Raw genomic sequence first — 21,952 nt, 5'->3', positions numbered from 1 at the left:
CGTGCATCACTTTCAGTACTAGATACTCTTTAAGAACAAGTTATCTGCTTTGTCCACTGTCATCCAAGTGCTGAGCACTCAGTATATGCCCAATAAATATTTGCTCAGTGAATGAATGGATAACGTCATAGTCCTTGAGTGAATTCTGGACCACACCTCGAGGACTTCTGGCCTTACATTACGGGACTCCTGTAGCTCTATTCCTGTCAGACACTCTCACAATGTAAACAGTTTCTCTCCATTCTCTTTTGGACAATTTTGAAATGTGCTAACTCCTTCAAGAGATCTGCACAGCTCTTTCTGACACTGCTTCATTTTCTCTTTACACACCTAGGACTAGAGTGGAAAGTATTGGGAATTCCCTGGCAGTCCAGTAACTAGGACTCCACACTTCCACTGCAGGGGGCCCAGGTTTGATCCCTGGTCAGGGTAATAAGATCCCACAAGCCACGCAGCATGGCCAAAAAACAAACCAGAACAAAACGAAAAGAGTGGAAATTATTATGAATGCTCCTGGAATTTAAAAAAAAAAAGGAGACACTTCACTAAGTTATATTACCAACATTTTCTAAAGTCGGGATTCTTTACAGGTATTTTTAAAAGGAAAATATAAGAAACACACAAACCACATTATCTGAATTCTGGCCATGTAGAGGAAAACATCCTTAAAATATTTTAAAAGCCTCTGGTTTTAAAGTGTACATCACTTTTTAATGGCATTACAAGTACCTGTCAGTTTACTGCTTTATGCACTCACCCTTCACTGACACTGAATATACTACATGGTTTACCCATTTTCACAAATTAAGCACCTTCTGTTATAACATTGTGGAGTTAAAGAAACAGGGCCCCAAGGAGGTAGTGTGACGTAAGAAAAACAAAAAACCAAGAGATCTGAGTGACAGTCTCAGTTTTGCCAATGATTCACAGGGTGATCCTGGATCAGTTCTTTTCTTAACTCTAAAATGAAGAATGCGGTACAGATAATTTCTAAGATCCCTTTCAAGGAAAATATTTTGTTGCCATATCAATTTGCAGTTAATCACTTAACAGAAACAATGCTGGTGACTATGCCCAAAGCTATTATATACAATTACAAGTAGTGACAGGAAACCTGGTATTTGCCTGTCAGTTTTAGGCTCTAGGTAGGTTTAAATGAGTCGAAAATGTGACTTTTCAAAGTTCTAAAACAAATGTGTGTTTTGGAAAAGCTAGTTTCTGCGTGATGAGAATGGCTTTCAGAATGTGAAAATTTCCAATATGTGTTATTCTCCTCCCACATTCGTCAGGCCCACACACTGGATTCAGAAGGGGCCCTGCAAAAACCCACTGGCCAATAAAACAGAATGGTTTTCATGGCCACTCCCTTGATCCCTAGAGCACATCTCCCTTAAACCATTCTGGAGCATGATAAGGAAGCTCCAGAGGGCAGTTGATGCAGCGTCAGACAACAGCACAAAGGTCTATACCACAGCAACATGCAAAGACATCTACACCTGTCCAGTACTTCCGAGCAAGAACGGCCTAGTCCAGGATTTCCACACCTCTAATAAAGGTTAAAGAGATTCACAGTCGTCTCCCAAAGTGAACAGGCTGGAAGCGCCCACTGTGAGTCCCAGCACACTCATGCTCCTATTCTGGGAACCTGCACACCCTATGGGTTCCTGCCCAGCCTCTCCAAAGCCACCGCCCACCTCTTCACGCCCTTGGGGGCGACCGCCCTGCCCCCGCCCCACAGTCGCCAGTCAGCCCTGACCTCCTCGAACCGCTCGCCCGAGAAGCCGGCGCCACGAGCCTCCAGCAGCTCCCCGAACTGCTCCAGGGTGACGGACTCTTCGCCGCGGCCCAGCCGCTCTTCCAGCCAGCGCAACAGCGCGCCGTGGTGCCTAGACACCAGAGACTCGTAGGGCGGCGCGGGCCGCAGCGCAGCCGCCGCCTCTCGCAGTCGGGCCGGCTCCAGTAGCGCTGCGGCGGGAGGTAGCGCCGGGGCCGCGGGGCCCGGACCGGGGGTCGTCCCCGAGTCCTTGGCCCAGTCCTGGTGCGGACCCCAGGCCTCGCCCCCGGCGGCTGCCGCCTCGTCTTCACTGCTGTGACTCGGAGCGTTCCCCATGAGGTCTCCGTCTCGAGCGCCCGGCTCTGCCGCCGCCGCCGCCTCCCTGCCTCGACCTGTCAACCTCCGACGGCACCCGGCGGGCGGGGACGAGGAAGGGACGGCGGCGGCTGCGGCTTCCGGCTTCCTCGCTGACAAGCGAGGACTGATGTCGCAAAGGCGCCGTCAAGTGGACTCCACCAGCTGTCGTGAGACAGCTAGCTAGGGCATCCTGATTTCCAAGACGGCGCGTCTGTCATTACGTCTACGTCCTCCCGCGGCCTCCTTTGCCACCATCTTTGTTGGGGGCAGATAATCTGCCGGCCAGGAAGGCTTCCCGCTACTCACTTTCTCGGTATCCCTCCACAGTCGCTAGCTATGCTAGAAAAGTACGAGAAAGAGTTGGAGCCAGGGAGTGAACTTTTCGCCAGACTTTCCTCTTTCAGTCCTCCGTTGTCCCCTTGGTGACAGGCGGACACAGGAGAGCGCGCGTCGCGCCGGTGACGTAGCGGCCGGTTCTCCGCCATCTTAGTTGTGGACAGAGAGGCAGCAATCTCGGAGGAGCCGAGGCGGTGCGGCTGTCTAAATGCTGTGCCTTGGCAGGCGTGGGCTCTGGCTGGGCCTGGCCACGGCGGCAGCGGCGGCGATGGCCGCACGGCTGATGGGCTGGTGGAGTCCCCGCGCTGACTTTCGCCTTTTCATACCCGAGGAGCTGGCCCGCTATCGCGGCCGCCCTGGGGACCGGGGCCTCTACTTGGCCTTGCTCGGACGCGTCTACGATGTGTCCTCTGGCCGGAGGCACTACGAGCCTGGGGCCCACTATAGCGGCTTCGCAGGTATTAGCGGGGCGGTTCACGCCTATTCCTGTTACGATGCGGGCCGGTAGGCGTCTGCGCTTCATTCATTCACTTATTCATTCGTTTATTCATTTCCTCTTTTCCTCCCCACATTCGTCAGACCAGCGTGGGGACCGGGCTCAGCTGCATCATCCTTCTGGTCTGTTTTGACTCGGGCAGGACTATGGGCAACTGTTGCCAGCCTTTGCTTTCCCTATCTTTCCCCACCGCTCTTCTTGAGTTAGGCTGGAGAAACACATCTCTTGCCTCTTACGAGTTACCTTTTACTCGCCAGCAGAAGCCCCCAGTACATGCTTTGTGCCACACTGCGTGGCTCTCAGGGCCCAGAGATGAGTGACGCCCTGCCCCGGCCTCAAGAGTTCCCCAAATGGTTGGAAATGATTCCAACCATTTCTTCAATGTGCCCCAATTGGAAGCGATCTTCCTTTCCCCCTGCTCCAGGTTTCCCCTAAAAGTAGTACATTTGGTTTGAGTCGTTCTTGCTTCTAGTACAAATGCATTTGTCTGCCTTCCTTGAAAAAGTTTATCAGGTTAGAGCACAGGGAAGGAGTCTGGCCTCATTTACAGTCCTTCAGTACTTAGAACAAAGCTGGCACGTTAGGCCTCAAAGAACATTTGTCAAATGAGGATTATTCTGTCCTCCCTATTTTACATCTTGGGGGATTGGAGGATGTGATTTGCCTAGAGCCCTCACAACTAAGTCCTGACAGGACTTGAACTAGGAACACCAGACTATTACTTTTAGAGATGTCGTCTTACCAGCCCAGAAGAATGACCATCTCCTAGATTAAAAAAGAAAAAGACGACGAGCAAGCCTACGGCCAGTGACTAAGCTGATAGGAAATAAGCATTTCCCACTTGTCATTATTTCAGGAGAACTGGGTAGCTGCCTCTGGTACTTAAATACAAGTCACTTCCCTGTCTTTAGGGAGAACTTTTAAGAAATAGAAGCATTGACAGAGAAGGAATTAAGTTCAGTTGGTGTTGCTGAGCTCCTCAAACAGTCCAGAAGGGGAAGGGACTTACCCAGGGCTACACAGTGAGTTAGAAGCAGAGCTGGAACTGGAATCAAGTGTTTTACTTACCTGCCAGGTGAGGACACTTTGGTGCACTCTCCTGCTGCACTCTGATGCAGCCATCATGGCTGTATGCACAAGTGTGAGCAGAAAACACTCCATTTCTGGAGTGGTTTTTCTTTTGCAATGTGCTCCACTGTCGACTGAGTTCCTTTGTGCCCAATACTTATTCACCATCTATTTACTGACCACTGCCATGTAGCTGGCCCTGTACCACGTGCTGAGGAATCAGAGATTATAACATTGCTCCCCAACACCTATGCACTCTAGTAGGGAAGCAGGTATGTTCACTTATTCGCTTAGTCAATATTTTTTTTTAAAGATATTCAGATGGTATAAAATCCACCCTTTTAAAGAGTACAAGTGGTTGTGAACATAGAAAGTTGTGCAAGTATCACCATTATCTCATTTCAGAGCATTTTTATCACCCCCAAAAGAAACCCCATATCTATTAGGAGTCATTCCCCAACCCCTCCGACTACTTAGCCCCTGGCAACCAGTATCTACTTTCTGTCTCAAAAGATTTGCCTCTTCTGGGCATTTCATGTAAATGGAGTCATGCATGTGGCCTTTTGTGTCTGGCTTCATTCACTTAGCATAATGTTTTCAAAGTTCATTCATGATGTATCGGCATGTCAAGACTCCATGCCTTTTTATGGCCAAATAATATTCCATTGTATAGATATACCACATTTTGTTGATCTATTCATCATTTCTTGGATATTTGGGTTGTCTCCACTTTTTGCTTATTATGAATAATACTATGAACATTATGTACAAGTTGCGCGGGCTTTCTCTAGTTGCGGAGAGCAAGGGCTACTCTTCGCTGCGGTGCGTGGGCTTCTCATTGCGGTGGCTTCTCTTGTTGTGGAGCATGGGCTCTAGGCACATGGGCTTCAGTAGTTGTGGCGCACGGGCTTAGTTGCTCTGCGGCATGTGGGATCTTCCCGGACCAGGGCTCGAACCCGTGTCCCCCGCATTAGCAGCCGGACTCTTAACCACTCTGCCACCAGGGAAGTCCCTGTTTTATTTTGTTCTGTTGATGCTGAGTTGTATGAGTTCTTTGTATATTTTAGATGGTAACCCTTTATCAGATATATCATTTACAAATATCTTCTCCCATTCAGTAGGCTGCCTTTTCGGGTTTTCTGTTTGTTTGTTTTGGCTGCGCCTTGAAGCTTGCAGGATCTTAGTTCCCCACCAGAGATCAAACCCTGGCCCCCTGCAGTGGAAGCACGGAGTCCTAACCACTGGACCGCCAGGGAATTCCCTTGCCTTTTCGTTTTGTTGATAGTTTCCTTTGCTGTGCAAAAGCTTTTAAGTTTGATGTAGTTTCATTTGTTTACTTTTGCTTTTGTTTTCCTTGCCTGAGGAGACATTCCCAAAAATACTGCCAAGACCAATGTCAAAGAGCATACTGCCGGGAATTCCCTGGCAGTCCAGTAGTTAGAACTCTGCAGTTTCACTGCCGAGGGCCCAGGCTCGATCCCTGGTTGGGGAACTAAGATCCCACAAACAGCACGGCCAAAAAAAAAAAAAAAAAAAAAAAGAGCATGCTGCCTGTTTTCTCTTGGGTGTTTTATGGTTTCAGGGCTTCACTTTCTTGATAGTGTCCTTTAATGCACAAAATTTAAAATTTCTGACCAAATCCTAATTATTTTCCCTCTGGTGGTTTGTGCTTTTGGTGTCCTAGCTAAGAAACCATTGCCTAATCCTAGGTCACAAAGACTTACACCTATGTTTTCTCCTAAGAGTTTTATATTTTTAGCTCATAATTCAGGTCATTGATTTATGGAGTCAATTTTATATATGGTAGGGGTCCAATTTCATTCTTTTGCATGTCACTATTCAGTTGTCCCAGCACCATTTGTTCTTTCCCTCATTGAATTGGCACCCTTATTGAAAATCAATTAACTATAAATGTTTGGGTTTCATTCAGTCGTGTATTTACTGAGAATTTACTAAAGATCAGGCACCACCAGACACTGGGGAACTGATTCTTTAGTTTGGTATGTTCTTTTCCCTGATAAAACTTGCGGACTAGTAGAAATGACAGACGTTAAATAGTTATCACATAAGCAGTTAATCAGTTATTTTTGTGATGAGTGTTAAAAGAACATAGTGGTGTTACTAGAGGCCTTAGCCTAGTGGGGGAGGAGGAGAGCGAGAAAGGGAGTACAGTGGCAAGGTGAGGTTGGCGGTGGCTGGTGCAGAGCCTTGAATGGCCTGCTAAGGAATATGTACCTTGTCATAGGGCAAAAGGAAGCCCCTGAGGATTCTGAAGCAAGAGAATGGTATGATCGATTTAATTAAAATATCAGTCTAAGTGTTGTATGGAAAATAGATGAGCAGGGGGCCAAATGAATGCAGGGAGACCTAGCAGGTTACTCTAGTAGTTCAGATGAGAGACGACGGCAGCCCAGGCTTGCTTAGTAGTAGATGGGGCCAGGCAGACTGATATTTAGGAAGAAATTATAGGACTTGGGGACTGATGGGATGTAAGGGATGAAGGAGGAGTCAAGGACTACATTTCTGGAGTGAGCAACTGGTTATTAACCGAGACAGGGAGTACTAGAATAGAGGCAGGTTTCCAGGGGCTGGGGATGCAGTATGGACATTTTTAACTTGTGATGTCTGAAAGTCATCTAAGGCACGTTGAGCAGACAACTGGATATACAGGTCTGGAGCTCAAGAGAAGTCTGAGCTAAACATACAAATTTGGCATCTTTGGCAGAGAGGTGGTACTTGAAACCACGGAGTGGATGAGATTGTCAAGTGGAGGGTGTGGATGGAGCAAAGGAGGTGAACAAGAACTGATGTCTGAGGCTGGTAGAAAATGAGCTAGAAGGGTAGGAGGAAAACCAAGAGTATAGTGTCACAGAAGCCAAGGGACATGGTCCACCATGCGAAATGTTGCTGAAAGTCAATGAAAGAACAGGATGCATGCCAGAAAGTATGTCTAAGATCCAGGGGCGTCTGTCACCGAGGGGGAGGAGGGATCAGCTTTGCTGGGGGCTGGGGAGTGAGGGTTTGGGGGAGATGTTTCTCAGAAAACAGATTCTTGAGTTGCTACAGTGTTGGTGATTTATAAGTTAATCTACTGGAAACATCTCCCCTGCAGGCCGAGACGCATCCAGAGCGTTTGTGACCGGGGACTACTCTGAAGGAGGCCTTGTGGATGATGTATCTGACCTGTCATTTTCTGAGATGCTGACACTCCAAAGTTGGCTTTCATTCTATGAGAAGAATTATGAATTCATCGGTAAGTATTCCACAGGTCATTTCCATAGATTTCATTTAGTTGTCTTGCAGTTGTTTTCTTGTTTTGTTTGTCTTGCAGTTTTTTTAAGGGGCTAGAATTCTTTGGGGATTGGACTCAAGGTTAAAATCTGAAAAATGCCCATGGATTTTTCACCTTAAACTCCGGCTGTCAGTGTGGCGATATGTCCCGGAAGGAAATGGCTGGGGCGCTTGTTTCCATCACCTTTTTTTTTGGTCATGCCGCGGCTTGTGGGATCTCAGTTCCCTGACCAGGGATCCGACCAGGCCCTCGGCAGTGAAGGCGCGGAGTCCTAACCACGGGCCCACCGGGGAGGTCCCTGTTTCCCTTGCTCTAGCTCCTGGGAGAGGACTGCCCGACCACTGGCTTTGGCCTCTGCTGCCCCACAGCCTGCGCCACTCTTGAGTGACCCGCCCAGGAGGGCAGCTTCCCCATCTCGCCGTGTTCCAGGAGTCTGGCTTCAGACACAGTCAGGGAGGCTCAAAGCCTGTTTGCAAATGGTTTTGACAAATATCCTTTTACTTCGTCCCCGAAGGAGACAGACATCAACCTGTGCCCATCCTCAACGAACTGCCTCCCAGGTGGAAGTCATGCTCATCAAACACTTGTTCAAGCCAGTTGTGTGGAGCGCGGCACCTGCTACCTAAATGAGAAGATACCTAACGGTGTCCTAAAGAAATGTTAGACACTAAACAGTAGATTGCTTCACAAACACTGACAACTGGGATGGTTGGGCCCCTGTTCTCCATCTACTGCTGCCCTGACCTCTCACTGGAGCCCACTTAGACACGGCTAATTTCCTGAGGAACATCAGTGTCACTTCACCCTGGAACAGGTCTAAATTGGAAGTTCTTTCTCTGCCCCTAATGCCCCTGCATGTCTGCTTCTGTCATTACTCCCTGGGTTACCTTTGCTGAGAACCTTTCACTGGCATTTTCACTGACTCCTCTGCTCCGTCCACGTCCAACTAGCCAAGGCTTTTTTCATGAATCTGAAGTTCTGTTTCCAGTGCCCCCTCTTCCACACCCACCACTGTTGGCCCCTGTCACCCCAACCTGCAGCACCCCCCATCTTTGTTTTCACCCAGTCTGCACCAGGCCACTCCTCAGATCACAACTATGTTTGCCACTGAAGGAACTGACCTCTATCCGTCTGGCCTTCAGAAGGCTTGGTTCTCCCTTTTCCCCATAAAGTTGCCAAACCAAAGCTGAAACATGACTGTGTTAATAAGAAAAAAACCCAACACAGAAGAATAAAAGTGGAGTCCTGTGTGTCAGCAAAGGATGCCAGACCAAACACATCACACTGATGTCGAGGAGCAAACTGATGTGTTTGGTGAGATGAGTGAACTCGTCTTGTCTGAACAGTGTTAACGTGCAGGGGAGTGAGGGGCACATGGTCAGAAATGCCTCCGAAGGACTGTAGTTAAAGTCAGGATATATTCGAGTATCTGCTATGGATATGCTGTGGTTCTGGTCCTCATGGGGACCACAGATGAGCTGAATGCAGTTCCTGTCCTCTGTTAGCTCATTCTGTAAGGGGAGGGCAGTGTTAGGTTCTTTCAGGGCACCAGAAACCCTCAGGACAGAGCGTCAGAAGATGAAGGTTTATTACACAGGTGCACACTGAAGGACGACAGCAGGAAGCCATCTTGGCAGCCATATGGCCAGGCCTCGAGGGGAAACGAGATGCCATTTTTGTGTTCTGGAGACCCAGCCAATGGTGACCGCCATTCTCACGACACAGCTTCTGCCTCTTCCTCTGTTGCCTCTACTACTGCTGTCCTCTCTTTGGGTCTCATGTCTAAAACCCACCAGGACAGGCTTGTCACCATGCATACAGAGACCCTCTACAGGAGAAAGTGCGGTGCCAGGCCAACTCAGACTGAAGCCCTGGGACTTGGGCCCTGCTCCCTTCATTTATTCTAACAAGCGTTCAAAATGAATGCTCTGAACTAAGCTGCTTTGAGTGCTGGGGCCTCACTGGTGGGGAGAGCAGTATCATGAACTAGTAAACTGACTAGACAATTCCAGATAGGACTGTGAATAAGCTAAAACTAATGTGATGCATGTTTGGGTGTGTGCGTGACACCTTTAGAGCAGACGGTCAGGGTAGCCTCTTGGAGGAAATGAAAATTAAGCTGAGACCTGGAAGGTGAGAAGGAGCCAGCCATCCTGAGATCTGAGAAGAGAGTATTTCAGGCTGAGGGAACAGAGTGCGCGAGGCGGGGAGCAGCGAAGCATGGTCAGGGAGCCTACAGTGAGGGAGGGGACCACTTAAGAGGAGGCTGAAGAAGCAAACACAGGTCAGATGCTTGTCTTGGAGGCCTTTGATAAGAAGTTTGTGTTTTATCCATATGTTTTAGGAAGCCATAGGAGGGTATAAACCAGGCATGGAGGTGTGATTTACGTTTTTAAAAGGTCACCCCAGCTACTCTGTAGAGAAAGAACTGTGGGAAGGAATGAGCTGAAGCAGAGACCACTGGGAGGCCACTGTCGTAATCCATCGTCTGGATTAGGGTGGTAGCAGTGGAAATGGAAAGGAATGGGCAGAATCAGGGTGTTTTTTAAAGGTTGGACCGACACGATTCACCCATGGTTTGGACATGAACGAAGGGAAGTGTACATTTAGATGTGAAGGAGGAGTCAGAGATCCAGGGCTCCTAAGCCAGGGAACCCAGGCAGAAGTGATAAGAATAGGGACCTCCCTGGCGGTCCCCTGGTTAGGACTCTGCGCTTCCACTGCAGGGGGCCTGGGTTCAACCCCTGGTTGGGGAACTAAGATCCCGCAAGCCACATGGAGTGGCCGAAAAAACAAAGTGATAAGAATAGAATTGGAAAGGTCAGGATAGGGTGTTGGACTTGAGAAGATGAACTGAATCTGGTACACGAACGTACCCTGGAATCTCAGTTCTCGGGGACTGAGAAGATTGGACAGACACAGCAGGAGGAGGTATGTACAGATACCTCCTCCTACATGGGCAAACCTTCTAGAAGTCCTTTCTGCTGCTTCTCTTGCCCTGTGCCAGGGGCTGCTGTGAAAGCCACTTGCACTTCAGGACTCGGAGATGCAAGTCCCTGCATCTAAGAACTGATCTCTTCTTGGCTCTGGCCTACAGGCTCGCCGACCACTTGCTGGCCACTGCCATAGCTCAGACCTTACAAATTCTGACGGGGATTTCAAACTAAAACCAGTTTCCACTCAGCTTGTCCACTGAAGGACTGAGCCGGAAAAGAATGGTGGAGGGGAGAGCATGAGCTCAGGGCCAGACCCACTTACTAGCTTCAGGGACTTCCCAGCTATTCAGTCTCCCAGTCTCTCTCCTAGGACCACGGGAGCACTGATTTCTCTCTCAAACGGGTGTTAGGAGGATTACAAAATACTGGTAAAGTGCTAGCACAGCTCCTGATGCTGAGTGAACACTCAATAAATGACTTATTTATATCCATATAAGACAAAATAATTCAATGTGGGGAAGAAAGGAGCCACAAAAATGTTATGCAATAAGCCATTCATTCATCAAGCATTTCTTGGACACCTACTGTGTACCTCAAGCACTGTGGAACACTGAAAAATGAGTGACATGTGGGGAAGGATTTTATAATTTCCGTGCTGGAGGACTCTACATCTAGAACAGGGAGGCGTCTATCCAGAGTCGTATAAGATGTTGAGAGACATCGGGATAGAAGGCAACACAAGTCCCTCCAACCAGTTCTTAATAAATCAGCAGCCAGCAGGCTACTGTGGAAGGCGGAAGCCCTGGGGACTCGGCTTTACCAGGACTTCTGCAGGAGCTAAGCCTCTGTTCCTGCCCCCCCCCCCCCACGGCTACTCTGATGTCAGCTTTCCTGTCACCACAGGGAGGGTGACAGGAAGGTTCTACGGAGAGGATGGGCTACCTACTCCAGAACTGACCCAGGCAGAAGCCATGATCACCAAAGGCTTGGAGGCAAATAAACAGGAACTGAAAGAGAAGCAGAAGTTTCCACCATGCAATGCTGAGTGGAGCTCAACCCGGGGCAGCCGGTTCTGGTGCTCCCAGAGGAGGTAAACGGGCTTTCCTTCTGTTCCTCCCGCCTCTCCCCCAAATCCATCTTCTAGGTCACCACATCTGTGCTGTTCAGTGAGGCCATAAATTGACTGTTAACCCAGGGGAACTTTGTCAAAATACGTGTGCTCTGGGATAGCGATTCTCAAGCCAGACGCTGCTTTTGAGACGCTCAGAGGCCAGTGGGGAAAAGCCTTTCACAGGTGTTGCCACCAGTGCAGGGAAGTGGCGCAGCCTCCTAGGAAGGCAGAGGGCAGGGGCTGGAGCAGCAGTGAAAGGACGACGGGCTGTGCCCTCAGAGGGGAAGCTGGAGGACCTCGGGGGAGAGCAAGAAGGTTCGGGTGAACACTGCAGACCACTGCCTTGGGAAAACACCAAGGCAGCAAGTGAAATGGCTTCTCCTTTTCGCAAGGCCTGGTTCACTGCTCCCTCTCCTCCCTTCCCAGAGAAACTCACGACTTCATGCTTTAAGCAGCCCTCTTTCCTTCTCTCCTTAGTGGAGGTGTGAGCAGAGACTGGATTGGCGTCCCCAGGAAGCTGTTTAAGCCAGGTGCCAAGGAGCCCCACTGCGTGTGTGTGAGAACAACTGGCCCCCCTAGTGACCAGACGCCGGACAACCCTACACACAGAAATCGTGGGGACTTGGACCACCCCAACTTGGAGGAATACACAGGCTGCCCACCCCTAGCCATCACATGCTATGTCCCCCTCTGAGCCGGTACCCTGTATGTCCATAACCCACAGGGAACCCTCACCTGCCTTTCCCTAATGGGCCCTTGACTCCTGTGCCCTAGGAGGGCTCCTACATGAAACAAGAGGGCCTGGAAGGACTGGGCCATGCTCTGCAGACAGGACTCATGCCCCTCCCCATGGGCTCACCATTTTGGTGACTGAGCCCAGTGCTTGGCAACCTGCCTAGTACTGGTCGGCCTGTTTTTGCCACTATTCCGCTAGATCTCCTCACCATCATCCTTTGGAGTTCGCAGGTATTAACGGGCACAAATTTGACCAACTCAGAGCTAACTGGACAGACACGCAGAAGGGCTCTGAGCTCCAACAGCTTCCTTTCCACGGACTCCCAGGCTGCCCAGATCAGCTGCCGGCCTGGGCCCTGCTTGTAAGTCTCATCCTGACCAGGACATCGGGGCCTACGTCATTCCCTTACAACTCAGAAACAAGCAGACACATCCAGAAAAGCCATACGAACTAACAGTGTCAACACAACCCTGTTCCGGTTCCCCACTTGCTAATGTGAGCCCTGACTTTTACAACCTTTCTTAAAAGTAAGACCTCTGCCCTTAGGCAAACCTGAATTTATCAGTACAGCCAAAAGCCGCATTGAGTTAATTCGAGCTGGACCAATATAGTGAGAGGTGACAATAAAACAGGATAGGCTAGTTCTGGAAATGGAAAAGTTTTTGCTCTTAGGGATGCAGCAAATCCAGATAACTCTGAACAAAGCAACAATTTAAAGCAAAGATATTGTTTCTCTTTAAACACTTAAAATTAGGGGTGGTGTGTTTTCAAAGGGAGAAGTCTGCATTTTTGAGCAAAAGGTAGTTTCACAGCTCTAACGCGGACACTGGCTAGCGCAACATCAAAGTTTGGGCAAGGCTACAAATGCCACTACAAACAGCCTCAACAGTGGGTGGTGTGTCCAAGGTCATCTGTAATCTCCCACACTGGACCAAGTTCATACCCGTTACCTCCTCGATTCTAGTTAAGCTCATGGGGGCAGAGTTCCTACCTTACAGGTAAGGAAACGAATCTGAAGCGATTACAGGTTCATGGTCTCCCCATCTGTGCCTTCACCTCAACTTCTCCCAGTCCCCTCAGCTGTTAATCTAAACATTCCCTGTCGTCCCTTTCTTGGTCTTTTTTCCTCTCCTTTATCATTAATCTCACTTAATAGCTTTCCAGATTCACGGACTGGAAAACGGAGGCTGCCTGCCCTAACTGGTGTGGCTCACTGCCCTTCGGCCACAGCTGCTCTTCACGCCTGAATCCTGCTCTTGGCTCCTTTTGCCATCCAGGATCTTCCTCACCGGCCTTTCCAGCACCTTTAACCTCTTCCTGCCTCCCGGCTCTTCCCTCTAAGTCTGCATTCAACAGCTCACTTCCCTTCCCTCCTGCCCCATTCTTCTGAGGCCCCGTAACTCCTTCCTGTCCCTACTTCCCACCCCAGCGAAGCTTTGGAGAATGCTGCATGTACTCAGGCTTTGCTCCTCAGCCCCCGTCTGCCTGCAACACAGTCGCCCAGCTTAGCCCTTCCCTGCGCCACAGCAGGATAAATTCTGTACTGGCAAACGCACGGCCACATTCAATTATTACCTACCTGGACCTGTCCCACCTGAGGGCCCTCGTGAAAGCCTCCCTTGGCTTTTTCCCCATTTCCCTTATCTCCCTCGGGGGTCCCTTCCAGCCTCCTGGAAGCCTCTCCTCCACACGCCTTCCCACCAGCTCCTGTCGCTCCTGCGTCAGCTGCCAAGTCTGCAATCTCGTCCAGGCGGCTTTCCTGACCATTTCTGCAGGCACCAGAGTCTCCACAGTTCTGGCATTTAGTCTTCATCTTCTCCCTGGTGATTCTTCCAGTGTCCCTGGATGGTTCCACCATCGCCATCTCAAAGCACCCAGTCACACCAAGTAAGAATCCTGGCCATCATCCCCAGCCCCTTCCCTCCTGAGCCCCTCCTCCTGACCAGTCTCCAGGTCCTAGCAATCCCACCCCTTACCTGTTCAGTACTCCTCCTCTGGTTGAGGCCTTCCTTTCTCACCTGATCTAACTGCACTCCCTCCAGCCCATCCTCCACACTGCCAAGCCATCCCCGTGATGTTCAGGGCATTCTCCGTTTAAACCTCTTCAGTGGCTCCCTTATCTGTAAGGATCAGGTGCTAACTCTTCAGCGGCACACGAGGCCCTTCTAGGGTCCGTCTCCTCTTAGCCTCTGTATCTCTGCCACCACCTCCCACGTGCACTGATCCCTCCAGCCTTCACCTCGCTGCTTTATGCCTGCAACACCTTCACCCCGGCTGTCCCTTCTGCCTGGAATGACATGTCTTCTTCTCAATTTTTCTACCTCTTATCCCTTAATAACGTAGCTCAATCAAATGGGAGGCTTCATGAACCACTGGCCCACCAGTGGATTTAGACGCACTTTCCTCTAGGAAAATAATTCTGTGTTCACTTCTAAAATAACAAATGTCACAGTGTCCCGTAACTATGAATTTCCTATCAGCCTCTCGCATTGGACTGCAGACTCTCTTTGAGACAGGGACCAAGGATCACTTGGCTTTGTACCCCCATATCCACCATACCTAGGACACGAGAAGTGTGCAGAATTAGCTCTCTTGCAGATGAGGCAACCGAGGCCCAAAGAACTTAATAAAGGCACATAGCAATGAAGCTGAGCCTAGAACTCAAGGTTCTTGTCCTGACTCAGTGCTATCTTCGTGCCTCCATGGCTTGGTATGTCTCCGCCCTCCCTGGAGCAGGAGCAAACAGTAAGGAGGCGAACTTAAGTGAGGACCTTATTCTGAGTTCCACACAGCCCTTGAGCTCAGTGCCTGAGGCACCCCTGCTGACTCAACCCCAGGCTAACTGAGAACTAGTCACTGCCACTGCTCTCCTTAGTCCTTAGTTATTCGACAGATATTTACCAAGCATCTGTGTGCCATGGGGTTGGGCTGGGGGGAAGTGAGGCTCCTGACCTCAAGGAGCTTGTAGTATGGCCAAGTAAAGCCCTGGTTAGAGCGGCCAGAGGCCACTCCTGGGGTAGGAATGCAGGGATAGCGTGGAGGCCAGGTCCAGAGATGTTTAGATCCTTCCAAAACAAACTGATAAGGAAAAAGAGCAAAACAAGGCACTTAAGAGTCATCCCAGCCAAGTACAGACCTGAACTCTGGCTGATGCAACACCCCTGAGCCCACATTTCAGGACACACTCATCCAGCCTCTGCGGGCTGCTCACTTCCTTGCTCAATGAGCACTCGTTTCCTTTTCGATGCCGACCACTTACTTTATAGGAAACAGCCTCCTCACACCAGGGCAGTGGATGAGTCTTCAAAGGATTCGCCAAGAGTAGGTTGTCATGTTAATGATCCAGAAGGCTCAGCCATGAGAAGCTAGTGGCTACTGGAGAAATGCCTCTCCTTCCTCTCTCCTGGGCAAGACTATGGAGGAGGAAGGTAGTCCCTCCGTGATGCAAGCCACAGAAAGTTCAGCTCGGGCAGTTAAGACCTGCTGACAGAGGGAAGTGGAGAAGGAAACTAATACATGTTGGGCAAACATGCTGAGCAGGGAGGGAGCTTTGTCTGTTCTCACTGAACCTCGATGCCAGCCTTGAGAGGGTCTTCTTATGGTCCAGAAAAGGGGCATAAATTCTCCCACCCCACATCTAATGGTTACAACAGTCATTGCACGGCAGGGCTGAGTTTTTTGTGTTTTTTTGTTTGTTTTACATCTTTATTGGAGTATAACTGCTTTACAATGGTGTGTTAGTTTCTGCTTTATAACAAAGTGAATAGAGCTGAGCTTCTTACCCAGGTCTGCTCTCTCTGCCACACCATGAGCAGTGTTAAAGCAAGGGCTGGGCAGCTGCCTTCCAACATGCTGGAGGAAATTGTAACGTCTGCCTTTTAATCCTGAGATTCCAGTTTTTCCAGAAACACAGAACTAAGAGGGAAGAGCCCAGAATTTTTTGGCCACAGCTCAGTCCCTTTAACTTGCAAAGGGACCCGTATCAGACCATTGCCGCCATCCCTAGCTTGCTCAGCTCCAGGACAAACTGTGATCTGAAAGATAGACGCTACGGACAGGTTAGGGATATCTGTTCAGAAATCTGTGGAAATCTGAATTTCCATCCTCGAAAGCACTTCCTATTCCCTGGGCCCCCAGATTCCTGCAAATAGGCAGCAGACATTGCTCCCATCAGTCCACACTGGAGGGGACCCTCGCTGTGCACACCAGAATTCGTGTACTTGCATGAGAGGAAGGACATATGACCTAATACTGATCGCCTTCCTCAGGGCAACCCTGTGAGCTAGGACGAACCGTGCTCACTTCTGTTTTACAGACATAAAAATGAAGGCACAGAAATTATGAAACATGCCGGTTTGTACTCACATATTATGACAAAATATGACCAGTGTTCTCCTCAGGGACGGCTATTAGGATTACTTGGGATTGTTACGTGGAAGCCCCCAACAGTGCCTATTAACTCTGAGTAAAGCCACCAGAGAATGCGATTTATCAATCACCATAGCTGGTCCGAACCAGGAGTGAGCAAAATGGAAAACAGGTAAGGGAAAGGAGAACACTAGTTCAAGAAAGTGTGATGGTGAGGTGAGCTACTAGATTCATGCAGTTTGTATGAGGGAATTATGGATCACTAGATTTTAACTTGCAAACCCCTAAACTTTCCTTAGTTTTCTCTGAAACCCACAGCACCAGTCCTCCCTTCAGACCAAGGCCAGCAGAAACCTCACCATGGGGGGATCTTCTCGAGTTGCTCCTAAATAATGGAGTCAGGGAGGGAATTTCCAGGGTCCATGGGAGAGCTGCAGTGGGGTCAGGTGGCTGAGCCTGGGCAGCTGTGGTCACAGACGTCACCATGAGCTGAAGTCTGGGCCAAGAGCACAGGACATCCAGGCAGCTGGTCATTATGCCTAAAACAGCTACCTTCTCACTGCTGTCAACCATGTGTTTCTGAAAAGTGTTGGAAATTCAGATTTTCCTAGAGGGTAGCTGTTAAAGAAATGTATTCACATGTCAGGAGTGTTAAAATTTTTGTGTTTGTTTTTAATGCTTACAGGGCTTCCCTGGTGGCACAGTGGTTAAGAATCCACCTGCCAATGCAGGGGACCCGGGTTCGAGCCCTGGTCTGGGAAGATCCCACATGCCACAGAGCAACTAAGCCTGTGCGCCACAACTGCTGAGCCTGTGCTCTAGAGCCTGTGAGCCACAACTACTGAGACCATGTGCTGCAACTACTGAAGCCTGCGTGCCTAGGGCCTGTGCTCTGCAACAAGAGAAGCCACAGCAATGAGAAGCCCGCACTGCAACGAAGAGTAGCCCCTGCTCTCCACAACTAGAGAAAGCCTGTGCACAGCAATGAAGACCCAACCCAGCCAAAAATAAATAAATAAATTTAAAAAAAAAAGGAACTACAAATGTGTTATTAAGGTTTCCACTTTAAATGTACAATTTTACCTCATTTTATTTATATGGAAATATTACAGAAAATGCAAATATCAATATTTGAAAAATACATTCCATTACACGGACTCCAAAGAAACAATGCTGCTAAGCGCCATGGTCCTATATGATGCTCTCGCCCCACACTGAGCACCACCCGGAATGGCTTGGAAGCCAAGGTGATCAACCCAAATGTGTGCCTGCAGTTTTGGCCCAGCCCTCCCCCTTGGTATAGCACACAGGTATGTCATGGTAACAGCCAACTCCACACATGTGCCAAAAAAGGACATTAAGTCATTAAGCTGAACAGGCTGCCAACTCAAGACTCCCTAGCTACAGAAAACCAATGTTGTCAGTTGTAACAGGTTAATATATTACTTATGCCACACAAAAAAGTAACAGTACAGGCAATGATCTTCCAAAGAAAATCTTTAAGGCATCTATGATGACTTCTGGAAATTTAATAAGTGTTTAGTCAAATAATCAGCTCTTCACTAAATTACTTCCACAAAATGAGAATGTGGCTTCCAAACGCTTTAGAAAGTTATTTGTCCTCAGCTTCCTCCTCTCCCCAGAGGGGCTGGGGAGCTTTGGTGCTTCAGATTAGGAGGGGCTGGTCTTGCCAGCCCCATGCCCAGTTCTCCTGGGCCTGGGCCCGAGGGAAGCAGTCCCAGGTCCTGGAAGAAAGCTTGTTTCAGGAGCTCTCTCTCAGTCTCAACCTGCAAGCTCCACGCGGGGCTGTCATGGAAGCGTTACATTTACTTGCTCATGCTACTGTCACCTGGGGAGTTAGTTTGCCTTTCAGATCTAAGCATTACATAGTTCAATAGGGGTTTTTCTCCAGATTAAAAAGAAACCTAGATGGAGATCAAGGTTTTCCCCCGTCCCAAGGCTTTTCCTCCACTTCATGCCTACAGATAAGATTAGCACAATACCGTTCAATACAACAAGTGGGAGACATGAACCGGGAGTGGTGGTGAACCCACAAGCACGCTGAGTTCCATGCAGGGACCCCATTCAGGGAGAGGAAAGAGGAAAGCTGAACAGGGCGGTCACAAATAACTCAGGGCTCTGAGGTAGAGGACTAGTGGTCACGTGGACCCCACTCCTGGAGAGAATATGGCAGGTGAACTGAACAATCTAATCCAGCCTCGACTAAGTTGGTAACTAGGGTTGACAATGCACAGGCAACAAACTCCAAACAGAACACATATTCTAATACATCATTCAGTGAGACACCACTAAAAGATAACTGAAAGTTAATAAGTCCTAAGTGTAGGCACTTAAGTTTGTGGGAAATTCCTGTGTTCGAGGATCATAGCAAGTTAGTTTTAGCCATTCCATTTATATATATAGCACGTGGTTTGTACCTTCATCTTTAAAAAAAAAAAGAAAGGACTGTAAAGAACACACTGTATCATAAATCTGGTGATGAGCATGAGGCAGTTAAAAAGCTAATTCAGCGTAAAATGTTGACTGATTCAGCAAATTATATTTCAATAAAGTTTATTCTTCCTGCTCTACTCAGTCACAGTTGGCAACTTTCTGAATGAATAAAATTGAGTTTTTTCTATTAGTATGTAAGCTATGGATTAAAATGTAACAAGAACAGCCAGGCAGTTCTAGAGTCAAGTCTGACGGCCTGGAGAGCACAAAGGGGACTGAGAGCACGTCAAGTCCCCCCAGGTCAGCCACCACTCAAGGATCCTGAGACACAGCCCTGCAAGCACCGGCACGGCAGGGAGAGCCTAAGACTGTGGAAAGGTGCTTTTTCTAGATCTACAAGATCTACCTGAAGCCAATGCAGAACTCACAAAATGTTCCCCCAACTTGTGGCAGCTAAGTACCATTGCTATCCCTGGACTCTGTGAAGAAAAAGAAGCTTGACTCAACAATTTCAAACATGATTTCAAGATTCTTAAGTGAAATTAGAGTGTTATTGAAATTGGTATAGTAGGGCAGGGGCAGGACAATCAATCTCATCCCTGATTGAATTTCCGTCCTGCTCTCTCTACCATGAACGTTAGAAGAACAGGTATAAAAGTACCGACTACCTCAATTCATATCTGAAGCATAATTATCTTACTTTCCAATTAAAGAATCAAGCCACCTAACTAAGGCCTACTTCCTCAGGCCCTGTTCAGGCAACAGAAAATGGAAACTGACCACATGCTTCACGTGGTCAGGTGTTTGCCAAGACTAGCTGTTTTCCTATAAAAATTCTATATGAAATATGTCACAGACTTTTGGGGACAGGAGAACTCTTCTAATTAATTTTTTCTTTGAAACATTGTGCACAAGCTCATATTAACATAGAAAGCATATATATCTTATAAATCCACAGAAATGTTAAAAAAAACCGTAGCACTCTGGCTTATCAGCTCATTTTACACACATATTTAGGCAGTAGGATGTATAAGTCTACAGCGACATGGAGGACACACCATTATCCAAACAAAACAACAGGCTGCTGCTGCAAAAAAAATATTTAGTCCCTTTTACACATATATTCATACTTCATTAATACAAAACAATGTAGTGGTTAAACGTCTGAAAAAAACAGCATGTATGATTGAGATTGTTAATCTCTGAGTACAGCTATACAACACATATTGTTCATCTCAGAGTTTTGTTTCGTTTTGTTTTTAAAGCAGTGGTAGAAGTTTCTCTTTAAATGTGCATTTTTTAAAAAAACTGGCCAAACCTTCAAAAGAAAAGAAGTTTAACACTTCAGGATTAATGCAGTACTAGCAGCGACTAAGGCCTGGTAGGCTCTGGGGGCCTCATTCAGCACACGAGCGAGCCTTCCAAATGGGGTCACACACACTTGGCCAGGGCCTTTGGCTGTTGGCTCTTATGGGGCAAGGACCTGGGACCTGGGACGGACAGCACTCACAACATAACTGCAAAGGTTTCAGCAAGAAGCACTCGTGTCAAGGAGATGGGACCTGCCAGCCTGAGGCTGGAGAGTCCCCTTCCCCTCACTTGGCCCGTGTCACTCTCCTGCTCCACATGACACTCCGCAGGAGTTTTCCCTTTAAGACTTAGTGTGAGCTGAGGTCCAGTCAAAGCCGATCATTAGAATCACTGATGCATGGATGCGTGAGGGTATTTTTGAATATGGATTTTTAGATTGGAATCACCAATAATGCAGCTATATAAAAAGTGCAGCACAATAAAAGTGCATTTTCTCCACCACTGCCTAGTGGCAGGTGACTGAGGACTCCATAGACAGGACACAGTAAGATGAGAGAACAAGACGGCTGCTAGGAGGTGTCAAGCTGCCACACCGCAATCCTGACACCCGAGTAGCATGAATACTGGTAAAGCTTTCAGTTGTTAAGGCCACAATTTTTCAGCTCTCATCTTTGAACCCTGCTTAGAAATATTTCACCTTTTTTAAAGGGGTAGTTCACTAAAAATACAGCTTAGCTTTTCCCAAAAAAAAAAAAAAAAGAGAGAGCGAGATTTCAGGGCAAGAGGATCCTATTACCTTTATGAAAACACTGTGCAGAAAAGTCCACAGCCACTTACCCTAGAGTAAAGCCAGCTCTTGTCGTGCAGCCAGATGCCAGCTTCCTACGGTTAGGCTCTGCCTAGGAAGTCCACCCAGTCAGGAAGACTTCATGAATGCTCTGAGATGGACACTAAGCTACTGGAAGGGAAAATGGTTTTCGAAGCATCCTTGTACATTGCTAGCAGAATGGGGTCTAATTCCTATCACATTTACCACTTAGGCTAAAAGACCTGGTCCAATTAGTGAGACGTCTAGTGACCTTGATCATAGTCTGATAAACTGACAATCACACAGAATTATTTGAGATGGGATCTGTCACACCACGGTCCTTAATTGCTCCAGTCTATTGCCGCAAGAACACAACTGCCAGCTCCTGCTCTGGGGGGTGGAGGGTGGGGGGGTCAGGCTGGTGAGCAGAGCAGCTGCTGGGGATGCAACCGAGGATGTGGCCTGGACCTTCCCGGGGGCTCACTAAGAGACCCCACCCAAAGTCAGTACATCAAAGCAAATGTTGCAAACTCGCACAGGCTTGTTCAGATCAAACTTTATAATAGGAATCTCCTTGGTCGAGCATTTATGGCAAAGAAGACGTCCGCAGTGACGACTGTGGGAAGCAAAGAAAGGAAGTGTGAGAGGGGTTCTCGAGAGCAGACTGCCGCCTGGCACGCGAGCACAGCACGGCAGTGCCCCATCGGACAAGCAAGCCCACGCCTGGCACTCTGAGGCCAGCTCTGCCCCTCGCCAGCCAAATCATACCAACGCATGTATAATTTATAGTCCATGACAACAAAATTCTAGCCAATAATTACGTTAAAGTGATCCTGGAGAAGCCTCTTTCTTTAAAGCTCAAGAAAGGCTCAGCAAGAGCCAAAGAAGCATCTCCCTGTAATGGG

At 48.4% G+C, this 21,952-nt stretch overlaps 3 protein-coding genes across 11 annotated transcripts in view; 1 reads left to right on the top strand and 2 right to left on the bottom strand.

The window, feature by feature from the left end:
• ZZEF1 (zinc finger ZZ-type and EF-hand domain containing 1) overlaps window positions 1–2,417 on the bottom strand; it is a 115,262-nt gene extending 112,845 nt beyond the window's left edge. For all 4 annotated transcript variants that reach the window (XM_067717384.1, XM_067717381.1, XM_067717382.1 and 1 more), the window contains exon 1: window positions 1,757–2,417. In XM_067717384.1, coding sequence (XP_067573485.1) covers window positions 1,757–2,110 — 354 coding nt within the window. In that variant the 5' untranslated portion in view covers window positions 2,111–2,417. The remainder of the gene's footprint in view (window positions 1–1,756) is intronic.
• A 130-nt stretch (window positions 2,418–2,547) lies between these two features.
• CYB5D2 (cytochrome b5 domain containing 2) lies at window positions 2,548–18,950 on the top strand. Of its 5 annotated transcripts, XR_010937771.1 has the most exons (6): window positions 2,548–2,925; window positions 7,144–7,284; window positions 11,163–11,349; window positions 11,848–12,467; window positions 13,263–13,993; window positions 17,160–18,950. XR_010937771.1 is itself a non-coding variant. In XM_067717433.1 (4 exons), the coding sequence occupies exons 1-4, from the start codon at window positions 2,676–2,678 to the stop codon at window positions 12,062–12,064; spliced, it is 795 nt and encodes a 264-aa protein (XP_067573534.1). In that variant the 5' UTR covers window positions 2,548–2,675; the 3' UTR covers window positions 12,065–12,764. The 5 variants fall into 5 exon arrangements, 1 of the variants encoding a protein (XP_067573534.1); XR_010937772.1 differs by lacking the exon at window positions 13,263–13,993; XR_010937769.1 differs by lacking the exon at window positions 13,263–13,993 and having other exon boundaries at window positions 11,848–12,601.
• ANKFY1 (ankyrin repeat and FYVE domain containing 1) overlaps window positions 17,547–21,952 on the bottom strand; it is a 76,902-nt gene continuing 72,496 nt past the window's right edge. For both annotated transcript variants that reach the window (XM_067717389.1, XM_067717390.1), the window contains exon 25: window positions 17,547–21,663. In XM_067717389.1, coding sequence (XP_067573490.1) covers window positions 21,531–21,663 — 133 coding nt within the window. In that variant the 3' untranslated portion in view covers window positions 17,547–21,530. The remainder of the gene's footprint in view (window positions 21,664–21,952) is intronic.

Source organism: Pseudorca crassidens, chromosome 19 (assembly GCF_039906515.1).
Source record: "Pseudorca crassidens isolate mPseCra1 chromosome 19, mPseCra1.hap1, whole genome shotgun sequence".
NCBI lineage: Eukaryota > Metazoa > Chordata > Mammalia > Artiodactyla > Delphinidae > Pseudorca > Pseudorca crassidens.
Note: the sequence above shows the minus strand (reverse complement) of the source record. Positions and strands in the feature narration are given on the sequence as shown.

Excerpts from the sequence above, each read along its gene's own strand:
- CYB5D2 (XM_067717433.1), top strand. The coding sequence starts at position 2,676 with ATGCTGTGCCTTGGCAGGCGTGGGCTCTGGCTGGGCCTGGCCACGGCG. Across the intron at positions 2,926-7,143 it reads CCACTATAGCGGCTTCGCAG|GCCGAGACGCATCCAGAGCG; the intron begins GTATTAGCGGGG and ends TCTCCCCTGCAG. Across the intron at positions 11,350-11,847 it reads TTCTGGTGCTCCCAGAGGAG|TGGAGGTGTGAGCAGAGACT; the intron begins GTAAACGGGCTT and ends TTCTCTCCTTAG.